Genomic DNA, 27,599 nt, shown 5'->3' with positions numbered 1-27,599 from the left:
TCCCCGCCTCCTTCCCCGCCGCCCTGCGCTCGGCCGGCAGCGGCGTCCCGGTGCTGCTGCTGCTGCTGTCGCCGCCGCGTCCCTGCCCGCGCCGCCATGGGGACCCCGCGAGGCGGCCTCGGCCTGCTCGCCCTGCTGCTGCTGCTGTGGCCCGGGCGGGTGAGCGTCGGCCGGGAGAGGGAGCGGGAGGCCGGGCCGGGGCCGGCGGCCGTCCGGTGGGGCTTGGGGCTCGGGAAAGGGGCGGCCGCGAAGGAAGGCGCCGGTGAGGGGCGGCGGCGCCCCCCGGCCGCCCGCCCGCCCGCGGTGCCGCCTCTCGGCTGTGCGTGGCGGGGAAGTGGCCGCAGCGGGGGGAGGGAGCAGAGGAGCTGCTCGGGGGGTGGCTCCCCCATCAGCGGGGCGCGGGGGGAGCTCCGGCGTGGTGCCCAGGCGTCTCTCGCTTACGCCTGCGGCTTCTCCCTCCCTTTCCCGGCGCTCCTCTGACCAACGCTGCGGGAAGCCGCCRTGCAACAGGAGAAACTTCTTGGGGGGCGGCGGGGAGCTTCGAAGCAAAAAGTCCTGGTGCAGGATTTACCCGGCGGTTCAGCGAGCCGCTTTGGGAGCGCTTGCTGTGCGAAAACAGGTGTGCTGAAGCGCTGTGCAATGCGGACGAAGCAAACTTCTGCCCCGTCCTGCTCTCCCGCTATTGCATGAAAGGGCAGCTGCCTGGGATGCTGCTTTCCTGTGATGTGCCCTGGTTATGCAATGCGTGGTGCATGTGAATAGCTGTGAAGTCACATGTTCCTGCAGGGGGTTGTGTATGTCATCAGCGCCTAGTTTGGTTTGCTTTAAGTATTTCTTATGCTAGGTGATAGCTTCCTGGAAGTAATGGAACTTGTAATAAGACCTATACTATCTGTTGCTGTGCTAGTACAAAGAGTATATGTTTTTGAAAAAATTAAGGAATAAACTAGACTTGTTYTTTGCAAATTTACTGTAAAAGAGGGTAAGGTGAAACCTTAACTTCCTTCCAGTTAGGTCTTGCTTGTATTTTGTTTATGCTATGGTTTTAGGTAGGAAAAAGATATTCCATGTTTCTCCARAGAAACAAGCTTGAGATACTCCTGAAGTGTCTTTCTTTCATCTTCTAACTGGTTAGAAATGTACTCTCCAGATCAGGTTTTATGCTTGACAAACCTGGCAGTTTAAACGGGTTATTTCATGTGTACTTGCTTKCTTCTGTTTTAGTACCCTTTTCAAACAGCCTTTAAAGAGCTTCAAYAGAGAACTATATGCATGTACTCCCCTATTACACAGGAGAAATGSATATTTACTAATGACTTGATCTCCAGGTGGGTAGGTAATGAACTTAGCATCTTCCCAACACTCCTCTATGTAATCCTTTGGGAAAGAAACCTTGCAGCATAACAAGTTGTGTCCTAGGCTGGTGAGAAAAAAAAGTGCTTTACCTTGTCTGATGACAGAATGCTCAACTTGAGCTTGAATGAAGTTCCCTTAAGGTTTAGAGGATCCTTGTAGAGYAGTGTCTGTGGCTTTGTGGTCCACAGGAAGTTCATATTGCAAAATGACTTCACAAAACAAATGTATGTGCCTAATCCAAGAAAGAAAAATGGAAGTGAGGGGGGAGTGAAAACAAACTTCATTACCATTTGTTGCTGCTAATGTTTATTTTCAGCCAAATACTGTATAAAGGTGGCCTCAGTATCCTTCAAAGAGAAATTGGTCTTTTGGTTAGTCTGAGTGTAGTGTTAGRTAATGCTTGCAAAAGAGAAGTATCATAAAGGTGCACTTGTCTTCTCCCTTAAGTATACAGGTAACATAATGATTGCATGCTTTCAATTTTACTGTATATAAACCAGAGGGCACTCTGTTACTGCACTTATGCTTCATGTGAAAACATAGAGTGGCACTTCAATTTGTGAAAGTGTAATGAAAGGTTGCAGTGAACTTGAAGTCTTCAGGCTGTGTAAGAGGTAACTTGTCTCTGAACAAGGCATGCTATGAAACTTGTGCCAGGTAACCTATTGCAGGTTGATACTTAACTGCATATTAACATCTAAATATTACACTGCAGGTCTCCTTGACTCCTTTTTTCTCTTTTTCTAAATGGGTTAATTTAAATTGTGGATTTAAGGGAGGATGAGATCTTGAAACTTCTGTTGCCTCATGAACATCTGTTAAGGTACTAGACTACATCTTGTGTGATTAATGCCAGATGTTTCACTGATATGTAACAATACTAAAACACAGGCTGTCAAATTAGTGGGTAAGCAAAGCTGAACACTTGTTCCCACTGGCAACTAGGATCTGAAGCTGTAGGATCAAATTAGCTTGAGTGCTTCCAAAAGCCTGTTGGATTAGAGGTAGGTTCTCTTGCTGAATGGCCTGGTCTGCAGTTATGTGTGGTATTACCTGACCTGCAGTGTAAAGTTCTGAAATCTGTATGGAGGAACTTGCTTGGCAGGGATGGCAACATTGCTCCAGAATAAAACAGTAAGAGTAGTTATTTCTGCAAAACTGGGAGTGACTTCTTTCTGGCTAGAAAGCAGGGAAGAGATGAATGTGAAGTGAATAACTAGTAGAGCTAAGTAATGCTTTCTTGGGCAGTAGCCAAAGCCATTCATATCCATATTGTGCAGTATCATTATTTGTCCTCTACAGGCCATCAGAGGTATTTCAGTACAGACTTTAACTGCAGACAGCTGCTAGTTAGGAGCCCTGCACTTTCTTGATAGTGTACTGTAATTCTGTCTCTTATTTCTCTCTCCTCTTTCCTCCCCCCCCCAAAAAAAAAAAAAGTCAAACTGCTGTTGGTTAACACCAACTGGCTCCCACAAATACTGAGTTCTTACTGCAACTTTCTTCTTAATGAGTCTCGGTGGCATCCAAGGATATTACCTATACTTGGCATAACTCTGGCCACCAAAGCAAGACCCAGTTCTAGGACTTGTTAATTATTATTATATTATTATTATTATTATTATTATTTTACAAAAGGAAATGACCCATTTTTGAATGGGCAAAGGAAAAAGAAAGCTAGATGGCAAATCTTGTTGCTGGGTTGGCTGTCTTTGAAGAAACTGATAGTCTCTTCCAGTAAGAATTAGAAGCCAGTAAGGTTTCCTTTAGCCTGTGTACTGCTCCTCCTGCAGAGTACTGTGTGTAGGCTGCTGGATAATGTAAAACTATTGGGGCAAATCTGCCAACTTAACCTGGTCACTTCTTTCCATAAACTTGACCTTGCCGCTTGTTAAAGATTATGTAGTACTGACTGTTTAATTTATCAAACTAGGGAGCAATATTGTTTATTAAAAGTGATACAGCCTAGACAGTTAAGTGCTTCTGTGGGGCAAAAGGAAAGTATGCTGTTTTTAGTCTCTTTTCTTGCCTTACAAGGTTCCAGATGTAAAATCATGCTAGATAAAGGAGGGAAAAACAGCTGTATCTGCTGTTGACTCTTCTCATACATTCCTAATCTTAATTTCAAGAGCTGAACACAACGCTGACTTGTTGTCTGGTATTTGCAAAACTGCAGAAAGTCACTGTTTCTATAAACAGCAGCATCATTGTTCTTTGTCTGCCTAACAGTTATGTATTCATTTGCTCAGTAATGACTAACTCTGCTAGAACCATTATATTGATCTGTTTCAACATACAGTTGAAGAAACTTAGACTTAAGTAAATGTGTTATGATCTGTTGGAACAGTAGTTTTATTACAAACAAATGATGCCTTGGACTAGGAATAAAGATGTCAACTTGTCTCTTTGTGTAGAACCTTGCTAGTCAGGAAATGCCCATATGAGCTCTTTAAAGTCCTTTGTTGGGACTCCTAGAGCCCAGTCTACTCTGAAATGAGGTGAAGTCTCTCCTCAAGCAGAATAGTTCTAACAGAAGCAGAAATAAGCTGTGAGCACTTATGGATGTACTAAAGTCTAGTCATTGTACTGCCAGATGGCTTTTAAGCTCTGCTGGAGGCAAGGAGGAAAGGCCTTAATTTCAGGTTATGACTGGGTTGCAAAGTCCTTAAGGAAGTCTGTCTTTAAAATTATGGGGGACTTAGTAATAGTGTAAGACACCCACATTAGAGCCTTGCAGAGTAGCTTGTCTTGTTTAGAAGGGAGTTTTGTTAAAACACAGTTCATTTAGTCTTGGGGTAGTGAGGGCTTTCATCTGTTGAAGATGATTGTTCACTTAAATCTAAGTGATTTGAAAGTGTGATGACTCTGCAACTAGTAGCTTTGTTTATGTGACTTACAGCCACACTTTAATTTCATATCTTGATATTTGTAGGAATACTGGTAACAGTCAAGACAAGTGATATTAAGATCTTTTTGATGCAGCAGAAAGTATGTCTCATTTTATATCTTACTCTGACCTTTACTAGAGGAGTTTGGGGAAGAAATTTCAGCTATATCTTATCAATAGTAGAGTAGTTATTTAGTTACTTGTGATATCCCTGAAGATTGGAAGGARACTAGCCCTCACCTCCATAACTTGTGGCTGAATCATCTGAGGAGCATGCAGTTAACTTGTTAACAGCCAAAAACTATTGGTGACCTCAGACTACTAACTTTGAATTATTTGGCTTTTCGTTTTTGGTGTACTGACTTTGCACGACCACTGTAAAACATAAAACTATGGCCTTATCAGTTCTGAGAACAATTTCTAACTTACCTTGCATTAGTGAGATCCTGTAGGTTGTGGCATAAAACTATCTAAATTTAACTTTCACCAAAATTGAATATTCAGTGTTCATACTGAAATAAGATGTGGCATTCTAGTAAGTAGGTTTAGACCTGAGTGTTCTTTTCTTAGTTAGAAAGCAACTGACCTTTTTGTCTTTAAATAAGGTGAAGTTTGATAAGAATGTTAATTTTCCGTATTAGGTTTTATCCATGTGGAACTCAAACTGTTTTCAGAGCCATATTCCTACCTACTTAAATTACACAACTGTAAACTAACACTGATACAGCAAGATGGGATATTTTTGGCTTATCTTGTTGGTTTTACTGAATTACTACTTGTCATGACCAAGTGCTTGTGCTGAGTAAGCTGCTTTATGTTCCACTCTGAAAATGATGTCAAGATAACCTTCTAGGTGAACCTATAGGCCACTGCATTATGACTTAATATAGCATGTATTATTTTGGTGTTTCTGTGTAGTTTTATGCAGGAAAGCATTAMCTTGAGATGTAGATAAGCTTTGTTTCAAGGCAGGTTATCAGTGAGCTTGAAGTAGCAGAAGTCTCCTTTAAGTCTTTTTATAAAAAGCTATCTGGACAAGAAACTCTATATGGGTAGTGCAAAAAATCTATTTTTTTCTTCTAGTAGAATTAAATTCTTTCATAAAGAGTAGACTGATAACTTTTAATAAAGCCTGCAGAGTTGAGCAAGATATAGTGTTCATTACTAGATTACAGGACCTCATGAAGCATATAGAATTAGTGTCTTTGATTGCAAACTATTCTAGACCAAATGTTAGAGACCAGCCTGTAATGGAGAGAATAAAAAAAGAATTGTCCGGTTATTGTAGTAATAGTAGCTCTAAATCCTTTCTGGCTTTTTGCAGGAATAGCAATAAATACTGAATTTGTACTTTTTTTAAAAGTATGATTGAGTCTGACATGGGTACTTGTAAGCACTTAACCTTCTTGCTTCTGCCACTAATAGATTGTTTGCTGTTAGAACTGAGCTTACATAGCTGTGAGGAAGCAGAGATGAAGACACTAATTTAAATGTCTATACATAAAATAGTTGTTCTGTTTGGGCAGATTAATATATAGTTCCTGTTAAAATAGTCTCCTAGCTGTTCTGGGAATATAATTTTTTTTGCTTGAGCATTGTGTACTCAGCATTTAAAAAGTGCAGCTTTAAAGGGATGCTTGTCAGCAAAGGCATAAAAATATGATAACACTAACAACTAGCTACAGGTTTAGCTAGAAGAAATTCTAAAGCAGACAACAAAGTGATCTGTATGGGTGATACTTAACTGACTCTTGGCCCTGGCTTCATAGTGACTAATTTTATTGGGCTACATTGCCTAGTTAGAGGAAGGAAGTAATTCTAACAAGTTCAGGTAAATTGGTGACATTCTGTCTCAGAAAAATGTTCCAATTTCCAGTGTGCTTATTGGAGGACTGCTGGTGCTATTCAGCACAAAAATGGATATTGTGGGAGCACTACTGTAATTTTGGGTAGCTGTTGGGTTATGAATGGAGCCTTTCAGGGCCCTCTGGTCAGTAAACTGTTGTTCATGGTCAAGCACAAAGCAAAGTACTTTGTCCTTGCAGTGTAAGTGTATGGTGCTGCTACAAATGTTAGTCAAGGCTGTTCGGGAGATAAAAAAATAATAATAATAATAATAATAATAATAATAATAGTTCAGTTTTCTTAACTGTATCATGCAATCTTTTGATCAGAGCTTGTAGAAGCAGAGTGGATGTTTGTGCAGCTGGCATTCTGCTTGCAAGCCAGATGCTTAGTAAAACCTTGGAGCTACTTTAAAACTTTTACTGTAAACCAACTTTTGTTATTTCATTGTTCCATAACTGTTTAAACCTTTAGAAATCATCTTAGTTTAGAACTGTAGGTGTTTCATCAGTCCCACTGAATATAAACTTATGGCATCACTAATGTGATTTTTTTTTTCAATTCTTTTGTCTTTGCCCACAACGAAYCAACTCCTGAATGTTTCAGTAATCCCTTTTAGCTTAAGTATCTTTAAATGAGACTTTGGTCCTTGTTGCTGTGCACCTTGATCTAGTCTTATGCTCAAATACCATATTAAGTGCTCTTAGAAAGCTCATCTTGAATTTGTTGCAGTACAGGAGACATTATGGTAAAGGAAGAGCTGTTAAATTCTGCTTCAGAATCCTCATTCTAATTTTCATGCTTCCTTTTGAAATTTGTCATAATAAGTAAGTGGGCCTACAGAAAGGGCTAAGAGGTGGCAGAGAGAGCTGAAGTACTGCAATATAAGCAGTGTCCYATAGTGTACCAAGTCACTGGACACAAAATGACAACTTAGTCCATACTCTGTGTAGTCTTATGTGAACAAACTACTTTCTATGTTGCCTTGTAATTGGAGATGCTTTTAAAGTCTCAGTTTACCTTTTACTTCAATATCCCATGATCTCTCTATCTTAGCCCACTAGAATGGGCAAAGAAGAGGGGGAACCTGACCAGGAGATCACAGTAAGAATGTATGCCAGGTCAGAAACTCATGCCTCTCGGTGAGTTTTGTATGGTAATACAGGTTACTGATAATTCAAATTTAGCAATAAGTTGCTTTCAAGGAATAAATATCTAGATAAGCTATCTAGTCTGGACTGTAAATGACTTTGAAATGTTAACACCAAGTTTCTCAACTACAGGCAACTGTTCCTTGCAGTTAATCAGTTATCTTGTGTTGATTAGGTATTTCCACAATCATGTGTCTGGTATGGGGAATGTGGAATTGCCTCTGGAGACAAGAGATACAACTGTGCTTATAATGGACCACCAATACCACTACCAAAGGATGGCTATGACTTAGTACAGGTAAGCTGCTTCTGAAGATCTGCTACTAAAAGATAATTCCCTTTTGCTTTAGAGTCCTGTACTGGGTTCTAGTGGGGCTGTGCTATACTGCTTTGTGGGGTTTTCATCTTYTAATCATGTTTAGGATGTACAGATAGCCCTTTTTCTTGGCTACACCTCAGCCTCCAGCTGTGTGAAGGTAACATCTTTGAACCCTGAACAGGAGCAGATAGAAGTCTCTAAAGTATGTCTTTTACAGACTTTCACAAACATAACTTTATGGATTTGTTGCACTTTCCTGCGTGTTTTTCACTGCTTAGAGTCCTAAGAACAGTCTGACTAAAGAGCATTCAAAACTGACTCATTTCCTACTAAATAGCTCTGCTGTTCTGATCTCTGAAGTGCAAGGCTAAAACTATATATTTTCTGCTTTCAGAGGACTGTTCTTGATCTCTCAGTTATCTGGGTTGGTAGTAACTGACACTTACTGATCACTCAAATGGAGCAATCTTGGACAAAGTTCAGTCCTCTTTTTACCTCTGCCTAGTATGAGAACTGATTTGTTGCCATATGTGGGCTTAGGTGTCAAAGCAAACAAAAATGAAGTTAAAATGGCTTGTGGATTTGGTGCATACAGTGGGATCATATTGTCAAACTTCCCTTCTGGCAGTTGCAGTTAAAGCAACTGTTTTGGCTGGTGGCAGCAGCAGTAACTTAAACATAGTGAGCCAGCTATGTTGCACTCTTTTTGAAGACTTGATACACAGTTTTTATCTGTAAAAATGTTGCTTCTGTAAACTGAATATGAAAAGTCTTCCAAGTAATCAGTGATTTTGATTAGTGAGTTGTCTTCTGTGACTTAGAGAATCTAATATCCCTTAATATAGATTCTAGATAATCTTCAGAAATACTTTCAACTTGGATGGATAAACATGTGTTGTGTTCTTACTGTTAGACTCTTCAATACCATTATCATTCTATTTATAGACTGACTAAAGCTCCTTCAGATGAGCTTTAGTCAAAGAAAGTTGTGCTTTGAAGCAAAACAGTTCTTCCTTCTATTCTCCAATGAATCTCACTTTGGTAAGGCTCTCTCTGTGCATCTTGTACAACTACTGTTACCTCTGAAATATGCTGAAGCAGAACCCATAACTATAAGAAGAAGTTTTGAAGTTTTAAACATGCTTTTTCTCACTTCCCATCCTTAACTTAATGCTATTTTTATTTAAGGAACTATGTCCAGGTTTATTCTACGGCAATGTTAGCACTTGCTGTGATGTTCCTCAACTTCAGACTTTGAAAAATAACTTGCAGCTGCCTCTGCAGTTTCTCTCCAGGTATGGTGAATGGCTAAGTGACTAGAGCTTTGAAACCTAATATGCTTTCTTATTAGCTGCTTGTGCTTGAGTACAYTGGAGAAGATGTAACAACGTCACTTAAAGGCTTATTGGGATGAGCTTTGAGACTTCCTCCTCCATATCGTGAGGCTTTAACTCCAGGAACAACTACTTAGGATTAAGTTAGCTGGTAGAAGAAATGCTGGCATAGTTTGTCTCAAGGTACTGTGTTTATTTGTAATGAAGTCTCCAGCAAAAGATGGACACTGAACAGAATGAACAGAACCCTGCTCAGACTCTGATTCTAGTAGTCTCTTCTGAAGCTGYCTGTTGATTTGAGAGGCTTAAATTGACTCCTGTGATACTGGTCAGAAGTCTTTATGCTAGTAGCAAAGCTTTCTTAACTTCTGGTTGGCTTTGTTTATTTTGGACAGAGTATTCTCCTTGGGAGTGATGTTGATGCTAGTAATGAGTATTCAACCTTTTTACAGCACTRAATATTGTATAGCTAGTTAAAAGTAAACTACAACACTGAAATGTTCTCGTTCTGTCACTCTTATCAGATAGTATCTGCATTTCCTGTGGAGGTCACATCTGATATACCTTGTATTTTCAAGTTCTTTCTTAATCTGATTGCTGTTCATTTGACTTCTTTCCCAGATGTCCGTCGTGTTTTTATAACTTAATTAATCTCTTCTGTGAACTGACTTGCAGTCCAAATCAGTCTGATTTTTTGAATGTTACAAACACCATACCTTATTATGATCCAATTAAAAAAGAGAACAAAACAAGCATCACAGAGCTGCAATACTTCATTGGAGAACGCTTTGCAAATGGTAAGAAAACACTGGGTTAATGTGGTGAGTTTATGTAGTGAGTTTAGTTCAAACTCTTCTCACCCAGGCTGTTGTTATCAAGGTAACTTTATATAGCATCCAGTCATCTCCCTGGAAGAACTGGGAGAAGAAGAAACAACACTCCAGTGACCCTCTAAACTTTAAGGCATTAAATAGGTGGTGGTGGTGGTGGAACCTACCAGCATCATAAAACTGCTAGAACAGTAACTGGTTTCTGTGTGGGAGAAATCACATGAGCACCTTTTATAGTAGTGTTTTTTTGAAGGTTTAGCTGAGAGTAGGAATCTGATAGCCCTGGAGACTTTAATTTAAAACTTGCTGCAAGCTGCTGCATGTCCAAAGCCTACTACCTGATACTGAAATTGTCTAGCGRGTATGGCAGTGACAGTTTGCACACAATGCACTGCAGATCTTTAGATGCATCTGCTGCTCTTGAACTGCTCTAGACTCTTTCAAAAAAAAAAATGGAAGGACAAACTGAGATCACTTGCTATAAAATGAGAACACAAGCTGAAAACACTAATATAACTCATATGCCTCTTGCACAGTAATCTTTAGCCTAACTTGGTTGTAACAAGGCTTACACTTTAAATGACTTGTATCACTTATGTCATAACTTCCCCATACYGAGGAACTTTAAACTGTTAGATTAGGTACTGTTCCCCTGTAACAATCAATTCTAGTGTAATGCAGTTTCAGGTAGCCTATTTGGATGAAGACAGCTGTAACAAAGCATTGCAGCATTGAACACTAAACTGGAAGCAATATTTCACTGTCTTAATCTTTCCTTTGAAAGATACAGGTATTCTGTTCTTTAAACTCGGTGAATGAGTCTACTTGTTTCTCAAGCTTGGAATGCTCACTTAAGTTATACCATTAGTTTAAAGACTTACATCTTAATCTACTCTTCCTAGCAATGTATAATGCTTGCAAAGATGTAGAAGCTCCATCAAGTAACGATAAAGCACTGGGGCTGCTGTGTGGGAAGGATGTCAAGGACTGCAATGCTACCAACTGGATTGAGTTCATGTTTAGTAAGGACAATGGACAGACTCCTTTTAACATTATTCCTGTCTTCTCAGGTAGGAAACTGGATTTTCCTTACTTATGAAGCTCTTGTCAGAGGCTGTGTGCTATAACTAGTATACCAATTTGTTAAACAGAACTTGGTCAGTAAGCAGCTTACTGACCATTTCTACAACTCTGAGGGATGAACTGGGTTAAAACTGGATAGCTTGTTTTCCTTAGTTTCCAAGGCAATATCCTGACCTCTTACCATCTCTTTTGAAGGGGCCTATTAGATRCTTTGTCTGAAGAGACAGTGGAGAATTAAACTGGCGAGCAAAGTAGGAGGCTTGCATTTAAAACTGTCATCTATACTTAGCGTATGACTCGAGTCAGCTCTTGTTATGGAAAAAGGCAATGGCTTCCTTGCTATAAGACCAGCAAACCTAATTTTATATGGAGTCCTTAACTTATATGGTAGCATACCACATGTGGGTTGGTATATCTAGTCACCTGAAGTGCTTCCTAAAGGCCTTCAACTTTACAGAAACCTCTCCCTCAAACTCTGGCTAAATCTAGTGACTTTGGAAGAAGATAGAAAGGGAGGTTCATTTGTTAAGCTGGGAGATCTGTTGTGAAGATCTAAATTTCTACTCGGTGAATTAGCTTTGTAACTTGTGATTCTTTTTTTCAGATGTTCCTGTCCATGGAATGAATCCTATGAACAATGCTACAAAAGGCTGTAATGAGCCTATGGATGATTCGACAGGACCATGCAGCTGTCAGGACTGTTCAATTGTTTGTGGTCCAAAACCYGAACCACCACCACCACCTGCTCCATGGCTTCTGTTTGGTTTAGATGCTGTGTATGTCATCATGTGGATCTCCTACATGGGATTTCTACTCATATTTTTTGCACTTGTCTTTGGGGTCTGGTGTTACAGGTAAGCATTCAAATGTTAAGCTCTAACAGTAGTTTATTATATGATGATAGCTTGCTTTGCTCAGGGCATGGTTTTTATGTCTAAAATATCTCAGCTGGAAGTCATGTTYTGTGGCAGATACTCACTAATAAGGAGTGCTATAACCCTAAAAGCATGTTGCAGAAAGTGAGTGCAGGAAGCTATTGATGTAGAATCTCTATAGCTTGCCTACCTACAAGATCAAATGAGTAGACTGCTTTTAAAAGTATGAACTTGGAAGTATGCAAAAGTCTGAGAAACTGCATTTATTCCTCTCATCTGACTTGAAACCTTTTTAAAAGGAATAAAGTCTTTGATATGTTAGTCTTCATGAAACTTTACACACTTGAAGGGATTTCATATTGTTTTTATGAATCAAAGCCTGCTTTAGGACCAATGTGCTACAAGAAAATTCATACAAATTAGTAAAAATGCAATCCTGTTTCCTTAAACTCACTGTTCCTTAAGTTGTAATTGRAGTGAGCTGAAAATTCAGTGTGGAGAGGCCTCTTTACTGCATACAATGATTCAGGAAAACTTCCTTTACTCTTGGCTATTATTACRTGTGGAACGAAGTACCAGCTCACCATGCTTAGTTGAACGTAATGGGGTGGGGGAAATTGCTGAAAGTGACTTAAAGATAATTGGGTTGGAGGGACTCATTTGGAAGGAGCAGGATGTCAGATACATGCAAATATACATACAATGTGTATACATACATATCTAGTTTTCCTGCAAACTAACAGTAATGCAGATTTTAGACTAATACTGGTAATGAACAATTGCTGTTCTGTTGCATATTAACTCATGACTATATTTTCCTCTTCTGGAAAGCTAAAACTGAGCTTCCAATGGTTACAGCATTTTGTAGAGTAATGCTTGCTAAGCAGGCTTCTCTGCTAGACAATGCTTTCTAGTGGTGGTAACAAATCTTTTTATAGCTAACTGTTTGTGTGGGTGTGCTAGCCATCCTTAACAGTGTTTTCCACAGGCTTCTAGCTAATGTTCCTAAGTAGGATAGTGCTTCTTAATCCAACCTTATTGGTCAGTTGAGACCAGGAATTTGTATGTAATATAAACTCGCTGTGTAGACAGGGATAGTGAGATCAGCATTCATGATGTTCAGCAGCCTTGTCAGTAACCTTGCTGAGCAACATCTCTAGTAGAACTTGAATGAAATGGTAGTTTAGCCTTAGCATCATGCCTCTGTAGTCATCAAACGTCTGTAAAATAGCTTTTTCTGGGACTTCCTGCCAGCAATAAGCCTGTTAGCCATAGTTTGGAGTGATGGCAGTACTTGCTGGAGGATCATCTTTTGTCATCACATACTTTGCCTTTAGATGAAGGTGAAGGCTGTAAATTGAATTGGTTCAAAGGACTGATAACCTTGGAGTGAAGAGGCTCTTCAGTTAGAGTATGTGAAATAGTCCTTAAAAGCCTTGTAAGGATGTTAAATGTCTAGTTCTTAGCCCCAAATAGCTCTTCGTAATTTGGAAACCTTTAATTACCATGCGGAGCTGTAGAACCTGTATGTCTCTTAGGTAGAAGAAAAGATCCTAAGCAATGTATACTGTATCAGAAGTGTTTTATACTGTAATTTAAGGCTTCTTCAAGACAGGGAGAAGGCTTTAATTCCTCTTTCCTTACATCCCCACTTCTCTAGGCTAAATGTCAAACTGTTCACTAATTACATGTAAGGTTTGGGAAAAATGTATGCACTAGACATTTTTGACTTTATTATCAATCTAAATTCTGGTCTGTTTAAGAGCCTTTTTGTGCTGTTTACACTAATGTTCTGAAGCTCCTAAATTTTCTTAAGTTTTCCGTAGAAGCATGTTCTTGATCTAAACTTGAAGTTCATCAAATCAGATAAGGCCATAACTTTGTTCTAAAGGATTATAGGAGCTAATGTTCAAGTGGAAAGGGGATGGGAAATAAGATGCCTGTACTTCTGCAGGAGTTTAATGTAAACTTATTACTAGCATTGTGCTTCATTGTCTTACTGCACTGACTGCAAAATGCTTTTTTTCAAGGAGCAGATAACAGCTTCTTCTCTTTTACAGGAGGCGGCATTTTGTCTCTGAATATACACCAATTGATAGCAATATAGCCTTTTCTGTGAATTCTCGTAACGATAATGGTATGTCTGGGATCAGAGTAACAGGTATCTGTCCTGTGGACAGACTTAAACTTCAGCTTTACTAGTCTGTATAGTCTATTCTTACTGTGATTTATTTCACTGTCTTGGTTAGTCTCTGCCTTGTTTTGTGGAGTAGTACATAGTTCTGTTCAGCTAGATGCTGCAAGCCTGAGGTGCAATCTGTGGGTCTAGCTATGAAAGACAGTCTGTGGGACAGCATGATGCTGTAGTCAAGTTAATCATATTATGACTCAATCATGTTTGTTCAAAGCATAGACACCTTAAGCTGTGCTCTCCCTACTGTAGAAGAACTGTAGGTAATTTTGTATAGCAGCTGAGGTAGCAAGTCACTTCAATGCTCGTGTGCCTTTTAGCTTGCTTCCTGGCTGTTACTTGTTGTGACTACTGTCCTAGGACAAGTTTGCATAAGAAGGGGTGTGAGCTGGTCTGTGCCTTTTGACTTCAACCAAGGATTGGTGCCCAGCTCTGAACAGCTGCATAACTGAATAGAGACGCAATTTCTGGTGCTAACTATAGAGCTAGAAAAAAAAAATCTAAGCCTTTTTAATGGGCTTCAGGAAAATGCTGTTAAACTGGCTGCTCAAGTGTTTGCTTTTCCCGACAGGAAAAATTACCTGTGGTGAAAGGCTTGGTGAAAGATTTGAGAATGGCTTAAGGACAACATTCACATCATGGGGAGCCTTCTGCGTTAGGAATCCACGCCCTGTTATTCTCTTCTCTGTGATCTTCATTGTCATGTGCTCTTCAGGCCTCCTGTATGTTAAAGTAACTACAAACCCTGTAGACCTCTGGTCAGCCTCAAGCAGCCAAGCACGCAAGGAGAAGGAGTATTTTGACACCCATTTTGGGCCTTTTTTTCGTACTGAACAACTCATTATTCAAGCCCCCAAAAGCCATGCAGACATTTACTCACCATACCCATCAGGAGCAGATGTGCCTTTTGGGCCTCCACTTGCCAAAGACATTCTCCATCAGGTAACTGACTTCTGAGGAAAAGGAGATCAAAAATATGCTTAACAAGCATAATCGTAGAGTTGGCTTCCATCTATAATGTGATGTGTCCTTTAAAACAACTGCTAAAAATCCTAGTTYTTAAAGTAGCTTTTTCTGAAAACTTGTTTTTGACCTCTCTGCTCGAGGTCAGAACTTGCGAGCTAAGTCCTAATAAGTACTCCTACTGTAAAAACTAAAAATGACTTATGTGATTTTTTTATTAGTGTGCTGTTGCCTTTGGATACTGCCAGGAACACTATACACTTAATGCTGTCTTGCAGGAGAGATGTTTTCTTCCACTCTTTAACCATAGTTTGGTTTGATTTCAGGTGCTGGATTTGCAGGATGCTATTGTGAACATAACTGCTTCTTTTGACAATGAGACTGTAAAGCTGAAAGACATTTGCCTGGCTCCTCTTGCTCCCTACAACAACAATTGCACTATACTGAGTGTACTCAACTACTTTCAGAACAGTCACTCTGTTTTAGATCACTCTGTTGGTGATGAGTTCTTTGTCTATGCTGACTACCACACTCACTTCTTATATTGTGTTCGGTAAGCAGTATGGTTGTGTTAAACCGCCCCTATTTAAAAATCTGCTCAATACAAAACTAGCTAATTAGTCCCTTTGAACCTCTTGACCCCAATTAAATTTTCAGTTATGTGAAATAGATTCTTTGCATTTCTGTCTTGGTGCTTAAGTAGATGTTGCACTTCATGCAGGCTAAGCTTGGCTTGTTGTGGGCACTGGCTGTGGCTTGCCAGAAGCATGTTTCTCCTAAGCATTTCTCAGCCGCAGAGTTCAGAAGCATAAGATGTGTTAAATGTTCTTAGGCATGAGTACAGTTTTGGAGCTGTCTTCCCAATAGCATCTAAGACAATCCATAGCTTTTATCCAACTAAGCTATAAATTCTTAGAAAATGTAGCACAAAAGCAATGTCTTACTTAGAAACTTTCTTATTGCCCTGCTGCCAATAAAGCTGATGTGTTGTAATTCAGTATTTGTTTTTTCCTATGGCTCTGTGCATCAATTGTCAAGTATAAGCTGACAAGTGTATTGCTGGTTTTCTAGGGCTCCAGCATCACTGAATGACACAAGCTTGCTTCACGATCCCTGCTTAGGAACATTTGGTGGGCCTGTCTTTCCATGGCTGGTGATGGGAGGATATGATGGTAGGTGATTAAACACTTTGTGCTCTTAAGTTTAATGAAATCTTGTGTGTGCTGTCTTTGGCATTAAAGTTTCATTCTCTTAACATGGCAGTTAACAAAATTTTTCTGAAATTCCTTTCAAAACTTCCAGTAAGCAAGGATGTTTAATGATTTCCCTTCCCCCCCCCCAAGTATGGACATACTGAAAACATGCAGATAACTACAGAAGTGCCAAATGCAAACACTGTTAATGAAACATACTTGTGCTGTTGAACAGCTGTTCCGCTGTTATGAGTGTTCAGTCTGTTTTGGGCTTACTGAAGGATCTCCTCTATCAGAGACTAGAGAAAATATCTCAAGCTGATGTGTTGGGGTGTGAACAGATTTTGTTTTTCAGATGGAACAGTCTTTGTCACTGCAGTTTAACAAAGTAGATAAGAATAGATTAAGGTGTTTACAGAAGAAACCCTTCCACAACTATCTCCTGAAAGCAGAATTGTTTAAACAACTTATCCAATAACAGAATTCGACAGATACACTGAACTGAAGTGTGCTAGAACAGCCATTGAAAGCAAACACTTCTGTAAACTGCAGACTTAGCTTGTTCTGAGGCAAAGCTAAGTGCACAAGAGGTATAGTGTATTAGGAAACCACATCCTGTTTCTTATTCTGTTGAAAGTCATAACCACTAGCTATGTAGTAGCCCCCTGTCTAACTATGTGACAGCTTGAGACTTGTTAATATTGAGATGCTGCAGACTTGGCAAAGAATGAATGACTATCTCTGAATACAATTTGTTTATCAACTCTTATTACTGTTACATTAATGTGTCTAATCATGCTGAAGTCTTCAAATAGACTGAATTCAATGGAATTGTGATGCTAGGATTGCTTAGGACAATATTCATTTAAACCTAATTGCACCTGCATATGCTAGAACATATGTAAGATTTATTTCATAATGCCTGGCAACTCTTTTCCTACTTTACAGATGAAAACTATAACAATGCTACAGCTCTTGTTGTTACTTTTCCTGTCAGCAACTACTATAATGACTCGAGAAAACTGATGAAAGTCTTGGCGTGGGAAAAAGAGTAAGTGTGTTTTTGTATTTTGAAATGCACTTGACGATACTTAGAATAATCTTAATTTAAACATAAACAAACGAAATGCCTTTGCCTACAACTTCTCAAAACAGCCTTCTAGATGTACTGGGAAGCAGTACTGACTCTGGTCAAAAGACTTCCACTTTGATATGCATTGTTCTCTTGGAGATAGTTACTAGTCAGAATAATATATCTTGTTTAGGAGTACTTGCCGATAAGGCATGTCAAATCCTTGTTGTAAGTGTCTCTGGCTGTGGTGTTATCTATCAGCACTTAATTTCTCTTTCGGTCTGCTGGACTCTGGAAGAAAGGTACAGCATTATCCTGTAGTTATTGCACTGTCCATGTTTAAAAACCATCTTGCAAGTAAGGATCCAAAAAACCTGTCTTCATCTAGAGTTAGGTTTTACTGTCTTGCAGAGCTGATGACTGCTTATGGGCCAACAGCTCTGGCTAGTAACTTGGATGAAAGCAAACTCTAGATTTATACCTGGTCTGAGGCTTTCTAGTGTCTACCTGTGGTGCAAGTCCCCTTGAGGTTAAGGCAACTGAAATAAGGCTTAATTGTTAAATGACTGTAGCTTGTTTCAGCACTTCCTGTTCTGTGTACTTTTAAGTCTAGCTTTGTGGAAGACTGYATTTGTGCCTTTAAGTATCTTATGCAAGATAGCTGTTTGTCCTCCAGCTTAAGAGAATGTGAACTATACTTCTTTATAGAGCAATTCTAGAGCTTGACATTAAGATCTAAGGGTGAATAGCCAGCATCCCTCATCTAAGCTTCACAATTAAAATAGTTGAAGATTGGATTCATTGTTTTGCCGCAGTATACTCCTGTATGGCGCAGATGACTAGAATATACTTTCTGCTATAAAGTTGTCAACTTCTAAGTCTTCCTAATACGATATTTCACCCTTTGAAGTGTGACTGTTCTTTTTTAGGTTTATTAACTTTGTGAGGAACTATGATAATCCAAACTTAAGTATTGCACTTTCTTCTGAACGGAGTATTGAAGATGAGATCAACCGTGAAAGCAACAGTGATATTGGCACTGTTATGATAAGCTATATTGTAATGTTTATGTACATCTCCATAGCTTTGGGACACATCCAGAGCTGCAGAAGACTTCTGGTATGTTTGTGATTCTCATAACTCTAAACTGAAGTTACAGCTTTTTGACTAGCTCCCTTAGCTTTAAGAGGGTTTTTGAATATAACAGTGTACTGCAACTGTATTTAATCTTGACTCAGAGCATTGAGTTCCAGCCACCTACTACCTTGCTTCTCCTAGCTTCTGTACATTTTGCTTTATTTAGCAATTCATGTGTGCTTCATAAATGAAGATCAACCTAGGTTAAGATGTGTAATTAACTTGGAGTTTTAAGGTCTGTGGCTTAAGATTTTTATTTATTTATTTATTTATTACATTATCTGGCTCTTTTGAAGAGCCAGAATAAGTAAGCTTTTTACCAACTGCCCTAACTTGAGAATACTTTTTTTAACCTTTACTATAAATCTCTTATGTGATGATGCTAGTGTGACTGACAGTCATTACAATCTCTTTAGGTGGATTCAAAGATCTCCCTGGGCATTGCAGGCATCCTAATTGTGCTGAGCTCAGTGGCATGTTCTCTAGGCATTTTCAGCTTCTTTGGAATCCCACTAACACTAATTGTGATAGAAGTCATTCCCTTCTTGGTGCTGGCTGTTGGAGTGGACAACATTTTCATTATAGTCCAGACACTTCAGGTATTTGCGCTTCTGTGCAGTCTTTAATATGTGTCATTTCTGAGGGCTTTTGTCTTGGAGCAGTGGAACGCAGAACTCTGCTCCACCCAGTCTGAGCAGCTCTGGAATCTTGCTGGGTATCTAGTCTTCTTCAAGAGGAGAGCTAAGACAGACATGTGTCTCAAACCAAATAAAAACCTTTCTTAACTGCTGGTTCATACCAAGCTCACTTTACATTTTTTGGTCCATGTTATATGATGTATGTTATGTGATGTACAAATGACTAATACATTCTAAACAGCATTTGGTAGCTCTAAAATTACTATTGTTCTTAACTTGAAACTTCTGGGCACTAGGATCTTTAATATGGTCTGAAGCTTGCAGTTTAGTCCATGAGACTAGGGACTATTGACACTAGTATTTGAGTAATAAGCTTTCTAACTTGACAGGCTTGGCTACCCGCCCAAAAAATAGGTACTGCCTCTGGCAGGTTTGATTCCAGCTGGAGCACTGAACTTGCTTTACATTTTAACTTAAAATACAGTAATAAGAGCAGCATGAGCCTCCCTCCTGTTGCTTTGTACTAGAGAGACTCTGCATCTTGAATTCATGTTAATGCTGCTAAAATTTTGGAAAACAATTTTGGATGCTAAAATTATTTCATAGACTTGGCTATCATCGAATTTTGAAGTTTTTTAAAACTATAACAAATTACTGCCTTAAAACAGAGAGATGAGCGCCTTCAGGGTGAAACTCTGGATAAACAGATTGGAAGAATCTTGGGAGATGTGGCACCTAGTATGTTTCTCTCATCTTTTTCTGAGACCGTGGCATTCTTCCTAGGTAAGACTTCTACTACACTTGGTGAGAAGTTTTAGAATATGCTTGTAAGAACAAATATGAAGAACTGAAGTGTAAATAAGAACAAACCAAAATTTTCATGCAAGAAGTTTAGCTTAGTAGTTTTTCATTGGTATAAAGATTTAACTTTCTCTCTCCTGGGGGATAGGCAGTTATAGCTCTTCAGAGACTGGCACAACAAGGCCATATTCTATATATAAAAGCTCTAATTCTATTTTTGTCAAGTGCTCATTCAGAAGTCCAGAGCTCTGTATAGTATTTGTGGTGTCAAACACCTCTAACTTTCACATTAGGAACATACCAAATATCAGGATATACTGACTCCTATGTGGCATAAGCAGCATTTTTTTTTTTGAACACAATGGCAAGATAACATCTGATTCTGTCTGAGGTTGCTCTTGCATACAGTAGGTACTGCAGCATATCACGTGCTAGAACACTTCAAGTTTAAATCAGACTTCTACATGAACTTTTTCTCAGTGTTGTTGCAATTAGTTCAACTTGCATTGGCTGACTTCTTAGTGGAGTAAAATCTTGCTCCACAGCACTCTTTAACAAGTACCTTATATAGCCTGCATGCAACTTACAGCTCTGGAATTGAGGAATGTCTTAAGCTAGTGTTTTCCTTTGCACAGCCTTAATGCTGACACACAGATCAATGATGGCTGTCTTACCTAGATGGCTTGGCTTTCCTCAGCTTGATGGGGAGAGAATGGGAAGTGCTTGTTTTGCTATACAGCTAACTCTTCATCTCTGTCTTGAAAACGCTCAAGCAGGATAAATAGAACAGCCCTGATTTCTCAATAGGGGAGAGGACTTACTTAAACTGGCTTCCTTCCTTTAGGGACACTGTCTACCATGCCAGCGGTCCGCACATTCTCTCTTTTTGCTGGAATGGCTGTGTTCATAGACTTTATTCTTCAAGTTACCTGTTTTGTAAGTCTCCTGGGCTTGGATATTAAGCGTCAAGAGGTAAGTGTAAATGCATCTGTGACTGCGATGAGACAGGGATGGTATCTTATGCGGAACTGCACTAAACTTAGTTTTTCTTGGAATCTCTTTTTCCAGAGGAATAGACTGGATATTCTGTGTTGCATTAAAAGTGAAGAAGAAATGACCCAAGTCCAACGTTCTGAGAGCATCTTATTTTTGTTCTTCAAAAACTTGTATGCTCCATATCTGCTTAAGGATTGGATGAGACCAGTAGTAGTAAGTATGCTTTGTTTACCAGTAAACAGTCATCACACTTGAACAAAAATATACTGAGCACAGTCTCATACTGTAGAAAGGTCTATAGAAATTTTCTTTCATTATGTTTATTTTTGTTTCAGGCTTTAATATTGGCATGAGCTTTTGTACTTACCAGAGTGTTTTTAATAAATGTGGCTAGAGGCTTGGGATCTCTGTCAGTAATACAGCTCTACATAGCTTGGGTCTTGAACCATGAAATCACCTTAAGAATATACCAAATTAACAATGTATTGACTTGAACACGACATTAGTCCATAAGCTTGCTGTTGCTGGAGAAAGATGCCTGATTCAGTTTGAGGTTATCACCCTTATTTGCAGTAGGGGTTAGAGGTATATCTTATACTAGTACCGTCTGTGTACAAATGGGGGTTCCAGGGAGCTAGATGTTACTGTTGCTGTTGGGCTAAGCCTGACTAGCAAGCTTAATGCAACTGTGCAAAAAGGCTGTAGCTTAACTTAGCATATTCATTCCCGGTTTCTTGCTGGCCACTGCAGTACAGTTGTCACTTCGCTGAATCTGCTTCTTTTGCAGGTAGCCTTGTTTGTGGGTGTTCTGTCATTCAGTACAGCAGTTATGCACAATGTAGAGATTGGACTGGATCAGTCTCTTTCGATGCCAGATGTAAGTTTTGAAATCGTGTCTGTCCTTAACTTGGAGCTCCTGAATTATTGAAACCCTGACATCTCTGATACCTCAGCATTGTGCAATAGTTCAACTTGAGCTTTCCCTTTAAGGACTCCTATGTAATGGATTACTTCGGCCAGCTAAGCAAGTACCTGCACGCAGGTCCTCCTGTGTACTTTGTTCTAGAAGAAGGGCACAACTATACCTCTTTGGAAGGACAGAACATGGTGTGTGGTGGAATGGGATGTAATAATGATTCACTTGTCCAGCAAGTCTTCAATGCTGCAGAAATTGGCAGCTAGTAAGTTTTTCATGCTTTTTTTTTTTTTTTAACGTGGTTACATAGTGCAATGTTAACTGCCTGGTGTGTCCTTTTAGGTTCAGCTGTTAATTGTACAACTGACACTCCATAGAACTTGCTTTCTACTGTGAGTTTGGGGAAGGGAAGAAGCTATGATAATTTCCTAGAACAAAACCAAAACCTATCTGGACCTATGGGATGTGTTCATGTGTCAAATTGTGCTTGGAGAAGGGGTTTTATTGTCCAGGGATGAGGAAAGAGAAGAAAAGTTCATGATAACTTGTCTGGCTAAGTTCTCCTGGAAAATCTCTCGCATATTTAGTTTCTAAACATGTAGATAAACTAACCTAGTAAAGCTTCTCAACTGAATTGTGGAGGCTCAGTAAGGAGCTTGGACTATAGYGAATTGATATGGAATAAGACAACACAAAGGTCAAGCGATGTGTTCTGGAATGAAACACTAGATCACTGATAGTTGGTATGTTATACTTATTTTGTCAGCACGAGGATAGGCTATGCTCCATCGTCCTGGATTGATGATTACTTTGACTGGGTGAAGCCACAGTCATCCTGTTGCAGAGTCTACAATACCACTGGACAGTTTTGCAATGCTTCAGGTACTAGCATCTTTCATGTTGCTAGCTTGTCTTATAGGAGCTTTTCTACCAAAATGTCTTGTTCTATGAGCCAGCTGAGTGGCTTTTCTTATTGTAAGCTTGTACCTCTAGAATAGCGCTCTAATCTGTTTGAATTGTCAGTTCTGAGTGAAATTAGTACAGTTCACGTGCTACAGGTTGAAGATAGCTAATGACTTTTCAAAAAAGAACAAGTTGATCATGAGAATTTTGATCTTTATGGGCTCTTATGAAATGAGTGGGGAAACTTATTGCCCCACTTGTGTTCGGGTCCTTCAGTTTTACATAGTTCTTCATATCAGATTTAACATAGGSAGTACAAAAGTAACTAATAGTTGTCTAGTAAACCTTACCTTGTAGACATCTTAAATCCAAAAACATGGCAGCAAATTCTATGCAGAAGTGCAGGACTACATTCTCAATATTTTTAATCAGTGAAAATGCTTTTTATGGGTTTGTATACAATATTACTGCAAGTCAGAAGTGCCTAGTACTAAGATGGAGTATTTGATTCTGTCTGACCTCCTTTCTGTATTTTTCAGTTATTGATCCATCCTGCACTCGTTGCCGACCACTAACTCAAGAAGGCAAGCAGAGACCACAGGGGGAAGATTTCTTGAAGTTTTTGCCTATGTTCCTATCTGACAACCCTAATCCTAAATGTGGCAAAGGGTAAGAGCCATATTTTGTGTATCTTGCTTTGAAGATCAGGATGGTAGATACAGGTGGCTCATACTTACAAAGCAGATCTGTCTGGAAGCTTAGATATCTAATGTCAGTCTCTAAAATGACAAACTACAGATCTCTCTTACATAGTGTTCTTTAAACAAATGCAGGAAAAGGGAAATATTATATCAACTAAATGGAACAGCAGCTTTTCTCTACTTAGAAGCAAGTTCTGTAGTGAGTCTTGCCTAGTATATCCTGCTTAATTGTAATGTTTTGGGCTCTGAAGTCTTGTGGTTATCACTTTTGGAAACCTAGAAACAAGATTATACACTATAGAAAGCTAATAAATGAATGTGTTCATTGACACTGATACTTAGAATTTTGTTCTCTTTATGTAGAGGACATGCTGCATATAGCTCTGCTGTCAACTTCATAAACAACAAATCTGATGTTGGAGCTACTTATTTTATGACTTACCATACTGTACTAAAAAAATCCTCTGATTTCATTGATGCTATGAAGAAAGCTCGGGTTATAGCAGATAATATTACTGAAACCATGGGCATCAAAGAGAAGAACTATCGGGTGTTCCCTTACAGGTATGTATAGATCCTTCTTGCTATTGTGAAAAAATGTTTCACTTAAAAACAAGACTCCAGTTTTTGTAAGATGTTGCTAGCCAGTACTTTTTCAGTTGTGTAAGAGGCCTGTTTAACAGACACTCTGGAATCTATTAAATCTACTGCTAAATCCAAATGTGCATCACAGCATTAACTTTGCTTTAGTTAATAGTTAATTTAAATTGAGAAACTAGTCCTTTATTTCAGAGCTGGCTGTCTTCAGCTCAGGCATTTTCTAGCTTTCATAGTAAGGTTAGTAGTTCTTCTAGCTTAAATATGTTGACCTGGTTGAGTCACAAGCTGTAATTTGAATGTATTTGCTTCAAACTTAAACAATTCCTGAAGCATTTAAACTTAAAGCAGACAGCAGTGATGTCAAAGTATTGCTCACCTAATTAGTATGACTGTTAATATATTGCTCAAGACTTCATGCAATGGTACCACAGTGAAACTAAATAAGGAACTGGCCTCTGTACCACAGAAATATGCACCTTTTGCTTCAAAGTTTCACTGCAGAATTTCAGTCCAGACCCTCAGCAACARCCCAGTAGCTATTTCAGGTATGGCRCATGATCTGAGGCAACTACTGTAGCTACTTATATTCAAATACAACCACTCCAGAAACAGTCTTCACTGCTGAGGAGCTGTCATCACCAGCAGGTGTTCCACAGGTGATCCTGGGAAGCAAATTCTTGTTGGTGGCCTCTTCTTTATAGAAGGGACTACTACATCCTGTCTTCAGCAGCTTACCTAATACTAGCGGCTTAGTCCCTGTACTAGATGACCTGTTTTGTCTGTAGTCTGACAAACACTAAGCGGTTCAGAACTTCCTTAAAGTCACTTTGGAGTTTTCACTATGCATYAAGCATGCAGATCATGTAGTCCTGTCAGCTTGAATTAGCTGATCTTCAAGGCTGTTTCTGCTCTCCAAATAGTAAATGACAGCAGATACTCATCCTAAGCAGTTCTACTCAAATATTCACTGCTAATACTTTTAAGTACTATTAAAGTATAGCTAGTACCTATGGCTGACTAGATATGGGGAATGGGGATGACTGGGAAATGTTCTGAAGTTCATAGCCCCCTTTTTGATAGGAATATTGCATGTTGCTTTTTGTAGAAGACCTGATGGTGATGTTTCAAAAAAAAAAAACAAAAAAGCTAATAAAWCCTCTGCTCTTTCCACAGTGTGTTTTATGTCTTTTATGAACAGTATCTGACAATTGTGGATGATGCTATATTTAACCTCTGCATCTCCTTGGGATCAATATTTTTGGTGACAACTGTGCTGCTTGGCTTTGAAGTATGGGCTGCTTTTGTAGTTACAATAACTATTACGATGATAATCGTCAACATGTTTGGGGTGATGTGGCTGTGGGGAATCAGCTTGAATGCAGTCTCATTAGTAAATCTTGTCATGGTAAGTCAATGAGATCTCTACAAGTTTTGAATGGTTTTGTGTAATATATACATTCATGAAACTGAGTAGTATTTCCGTTAAACTTCAGGAGCGTGAACAATAGTAGAACATCTTATTGCTTCTAGATGCTCTCTAGAAAATTTTACTCTTTATGAGCATAATTTAGTTCTAGTTCAGTTCTAGCGCAGTTGTTTTATTTGGGCATGGTGCTGCTAATGCCAAGATCATGAGTTCAATCCCTGTATGGGCTATACTGAGGGTTGGACTAGATAATCTCCAGAGGTCCCTTCCAACCTTACTCTTCTATGAAATTCTGTGAAATTTGTAAGCTTTACTGCAGCTGTTAGTGGTCTCTTCTGTTCTACAGCAATGTGGGGTTGCTAGTATTAAGACTGGGTGCTGTTGTATGTCACATATGGCTGTAAGCTAAATGCATCCTTACCTAGGCATAAACAGTGTTTAAGGCTTTTGCTACACTGATGTTCGAGTAGATCTAGGATGTGCTARTATCTGTATTGTTCCTGCGTAAACAGATGAAACTGAACTAGCGCAGAAAGCACCTTGGTAAATACTCCAGAACTTAGGTATCAGCGGCTGAGAGTGCTGGAGCTCTGGTTTATCTTGCTCTCTAGTGACCTATGGCACATTTGAAAATGCTATGAGAAAGTAAACTGTCAGCTCATCTTACAACTAAGAATCATAGTTGTGCCAGTCTACCTGCTAGGTAACAAGTAAAGAAGGATTTGCCAGCTACTCAGTCATTTCAAAGCATCTACTTGTTTGAGCAGCTTGCTTTTTAACATGAAATTGAAATATTAAAGTTGGCTGCCCTGGTGTGGTATCAACATGCACATACAAGTGTTAATGCAGAGTGAGTTATTCCAGCTAGCATCTGTAAATTCATTTTTTAAGAATGCAGTGTGCTCACTGCATGTACTGTGGCAAAGCCAGGTTTTTCTCAACTTCAAACTTCTGTCCTCTAAAACCTTAGCAGTGTTGTGCTACCTGCTTAATTGGATTGTCAAACAGTAATGATTAGGTAAAACACTAYAGTACCTTTAACAGCCTCTACTAACCAGTTAATGCTAAACTGTTACAGCTTCCAAGGGCACTTTAGCCCTGGAAACTGATGCTGGCTGCTATAATTCCTCAAGCCCATCTCAGGTCTTAGAACTTACCATCAAACTGCTTTTCTACTGATGCCTTATTTCATGTTTTTTCTTTCACTGTAGAGTTGTGGTATTGCTGTGGAATTCTGCAGTCATGTGACAAGAGCATTCACTGTTAGTACTAAGGGCAGTAGAGTAGAGCGTGCAGAAGAAGCTCTATCTCACATGGGCAGTTCTGTAAGTATCTACTGTATGGGGGCAGGTAGAATGGCTGGCTCAGGTTGCAGCTTCAAAGAGACTACGACAACATTCTTAAGTCATAAAGAATGTGTTGCTTTTTCTTTCTGAGAATATGTAAAATGCCTAAGGATCAACTTAGGTTTCTGCTTATAAGGGTCATCAAAAAACTTAATGTTAGGCCAGTATAATGTGAGGCTAGTGATAGTAAAGAACAGTACAGCTAAAACTTTAGCTTCAACTGTATCAGTAGTCTGCATAAGTTATCCTTAAACTGTAATGTTAGTAAGGATAACAGGGTATCACAGGCTTCCAGATGACTGGGAAAGGTCAATCCAAATAGTGTGGCACTGGGGCTTTGGGAACACAGGCAGGTTAGTATTAGGCAGTACTGTCATTTAAAGTCTAAGATGAGCAACCTGAGCAGAGTTGGAGCAGACTCTTCTGCTGCTACATCCACCTGAACCAGAAAAGGAACTTCACTGAAGCCTGAATTATTTCAAGTGAAGGCTTTTATCTGTTTGCCTGAATTCAAAATTATACTTAGGTGGCTAAAGAGATTAAAGTAGAACTTGAGCCATTCAAAGAGGAAGAAGGAATATAAAAAAAAGCTGAACTCCTTAGTGTAAGCCAGCATTAACTCTTTAACATCTGCTGGCCTGTGGCATGAAGTTCAAGTAGAACCAAAAGTTGATCTCTAACTCCTCCTTCAGTTAGATTTGGTTTTAAGGTTTAACAGGGAGAGGAGGCATCCTGCATATAGGAAGATCAGTATTTGCTAAAAATGCTCATGTAATTTAAGTAAAATAAATGGATTACTTAAAGCTCTTTAGCACTTACAAAAACACTCTTTTACTTGTCAGGTTTTTAGTGGTATCACACTGACTAAATTTGGAGGAATTGTAGTACTGGCTTTTTCCAAATCTCAAATCTTCAAGATATTCTACTTCAGGATGTATCTAGCTATGGTTCTGCTGGGAGCAACACATGGACTAATATTCCTTCCAGTTCTATTAAGTTACATAGGTAAGATGTAATGGTCTTCAACTCATTTCAA

General features: G+C 39.2%; 1 protein-coding gene across 1 annotated transcript in view; it reads left to right on the top strand.

The window, feature by feature from the left end:
- The first annotated feature begins 6 nt into the window (after nucleotides 1–6).
- NPC1 (NPC intracellular cholesterol transporter 1) overlaps nucleotides 7–27,599 on the top strand; it is a 28,758-nt gene continuing 1,165 nt past the window's right edge. Inside the window, exons 1-24 of the mRNA XM_085319263.1 lie at nucleotides 7–159; nucleotides 7,415–7,537; nucleotides 8,747–8,853; nucleotides 9,514–9,689; nucleotides 10,625–10,792; nucleotides 11,410–11,659; nucleotides 13,741–13,817; nucleotides 14,443–14,813; nucleotides 15,161–15,387; nucleotides 15,906–16,006; nucleotides 16,976–17,078; nucleotides 18,029–18,218; nucleotides 18,653–18,835; nucleotides 19,543–19,657; nucleotides 20,520–20,647; nucleotides 20,744–20,884; nucleotides 21,459–21,548; nucleotides 21,662–21,852; nucleotides 22,354–22,469; nucleotides 23,030–23,159; nucleotides 23,555–23,755; nucleotides 24,965–25,196; nucleotides 26,429–26,542; nucleotides 27,406–27,568. Of these exons, the coding sequence (XP_085175389.1) occupies nucleotides 97–159; nucleotides 7,415–7,537; nucleotides 8,747–8,853; nucleotides 9,514–9,689; nucleotides 10,625–10,792; nucleotides 11,410–11,659; nucleotides 13,741–13,817; nucleotides 14,443–14,813; nucleotides 15,161–15,387; nucleotides 15,906–16,006; nucleotides 16,976–17,078; nucleotides 18,029–18,218; nucleotides 18,653–18,835; nucleotides 19,543–19,657; nucleotides 20,520–20,647; nucleotides 20,744–20,884; nucleotides 21,459–21,548; nucleotides 21,662–21,852; nucleotides 22,354–22,469; nucleotides 23,030–23,159; nucleotides 23,555–23,755; nucleotides 24,965–25,196; nucleotides 26,429–26,542; nucleotides 27,406–27,568 (3,760 nt within the window). The 5' untranslated portion in view covers nucleotides 7–96. The remainder of the gene's footprint in view (nucleotides 160–7,414; nucleotides 7,538–8,746; nucleotides 8,854–9,513; nucleotides 9,690–10,624; nucleotides 10,793–11,409; nucleotides 11,660–13,740; nucleotides 13,818–14,442; nucleotides 14,814–15,160; nucleotides 15,388–15,905; nucleotides 16,007–16,975; nucleotides 17,079–18,028; nucleotides 18,219–18,652; nucleotides 18,836–19,542; nucleotides 19,658–20,519; nucleotides 20,648–20,743; nucleotides 20,885–21,458; nucleotides 21,549–21,661; nucleotides 21,853–22,353; nucleotides 22,470–23,029; nucleotides 23,160–23,554; nucleotides 23,756–24,964; nucleotides 25,197–26,428; nucleotides 26,543–27,405; nucleotides 27,569–27,599) is intronic.

Source organism: Rhea americana, unplaced genomic scaffold (assembly GCF_003343005.1).
Source record: "Rhea americana isolate MKP2758 unplaced genomic scaffold, rheAme1 scaffold_58, whole genome shotgun sequence".
Classification (NCBI taxonomy): Eukaryota; Metazoa; Chordata; class Aves; order Rheiformes; family Rheidae; genus Rhea; species Rhea americana.
Note: the sequence above shows the minus strand (reverse complement) of the source record. Positions and strands in the feature narration are given on the sequence as shown.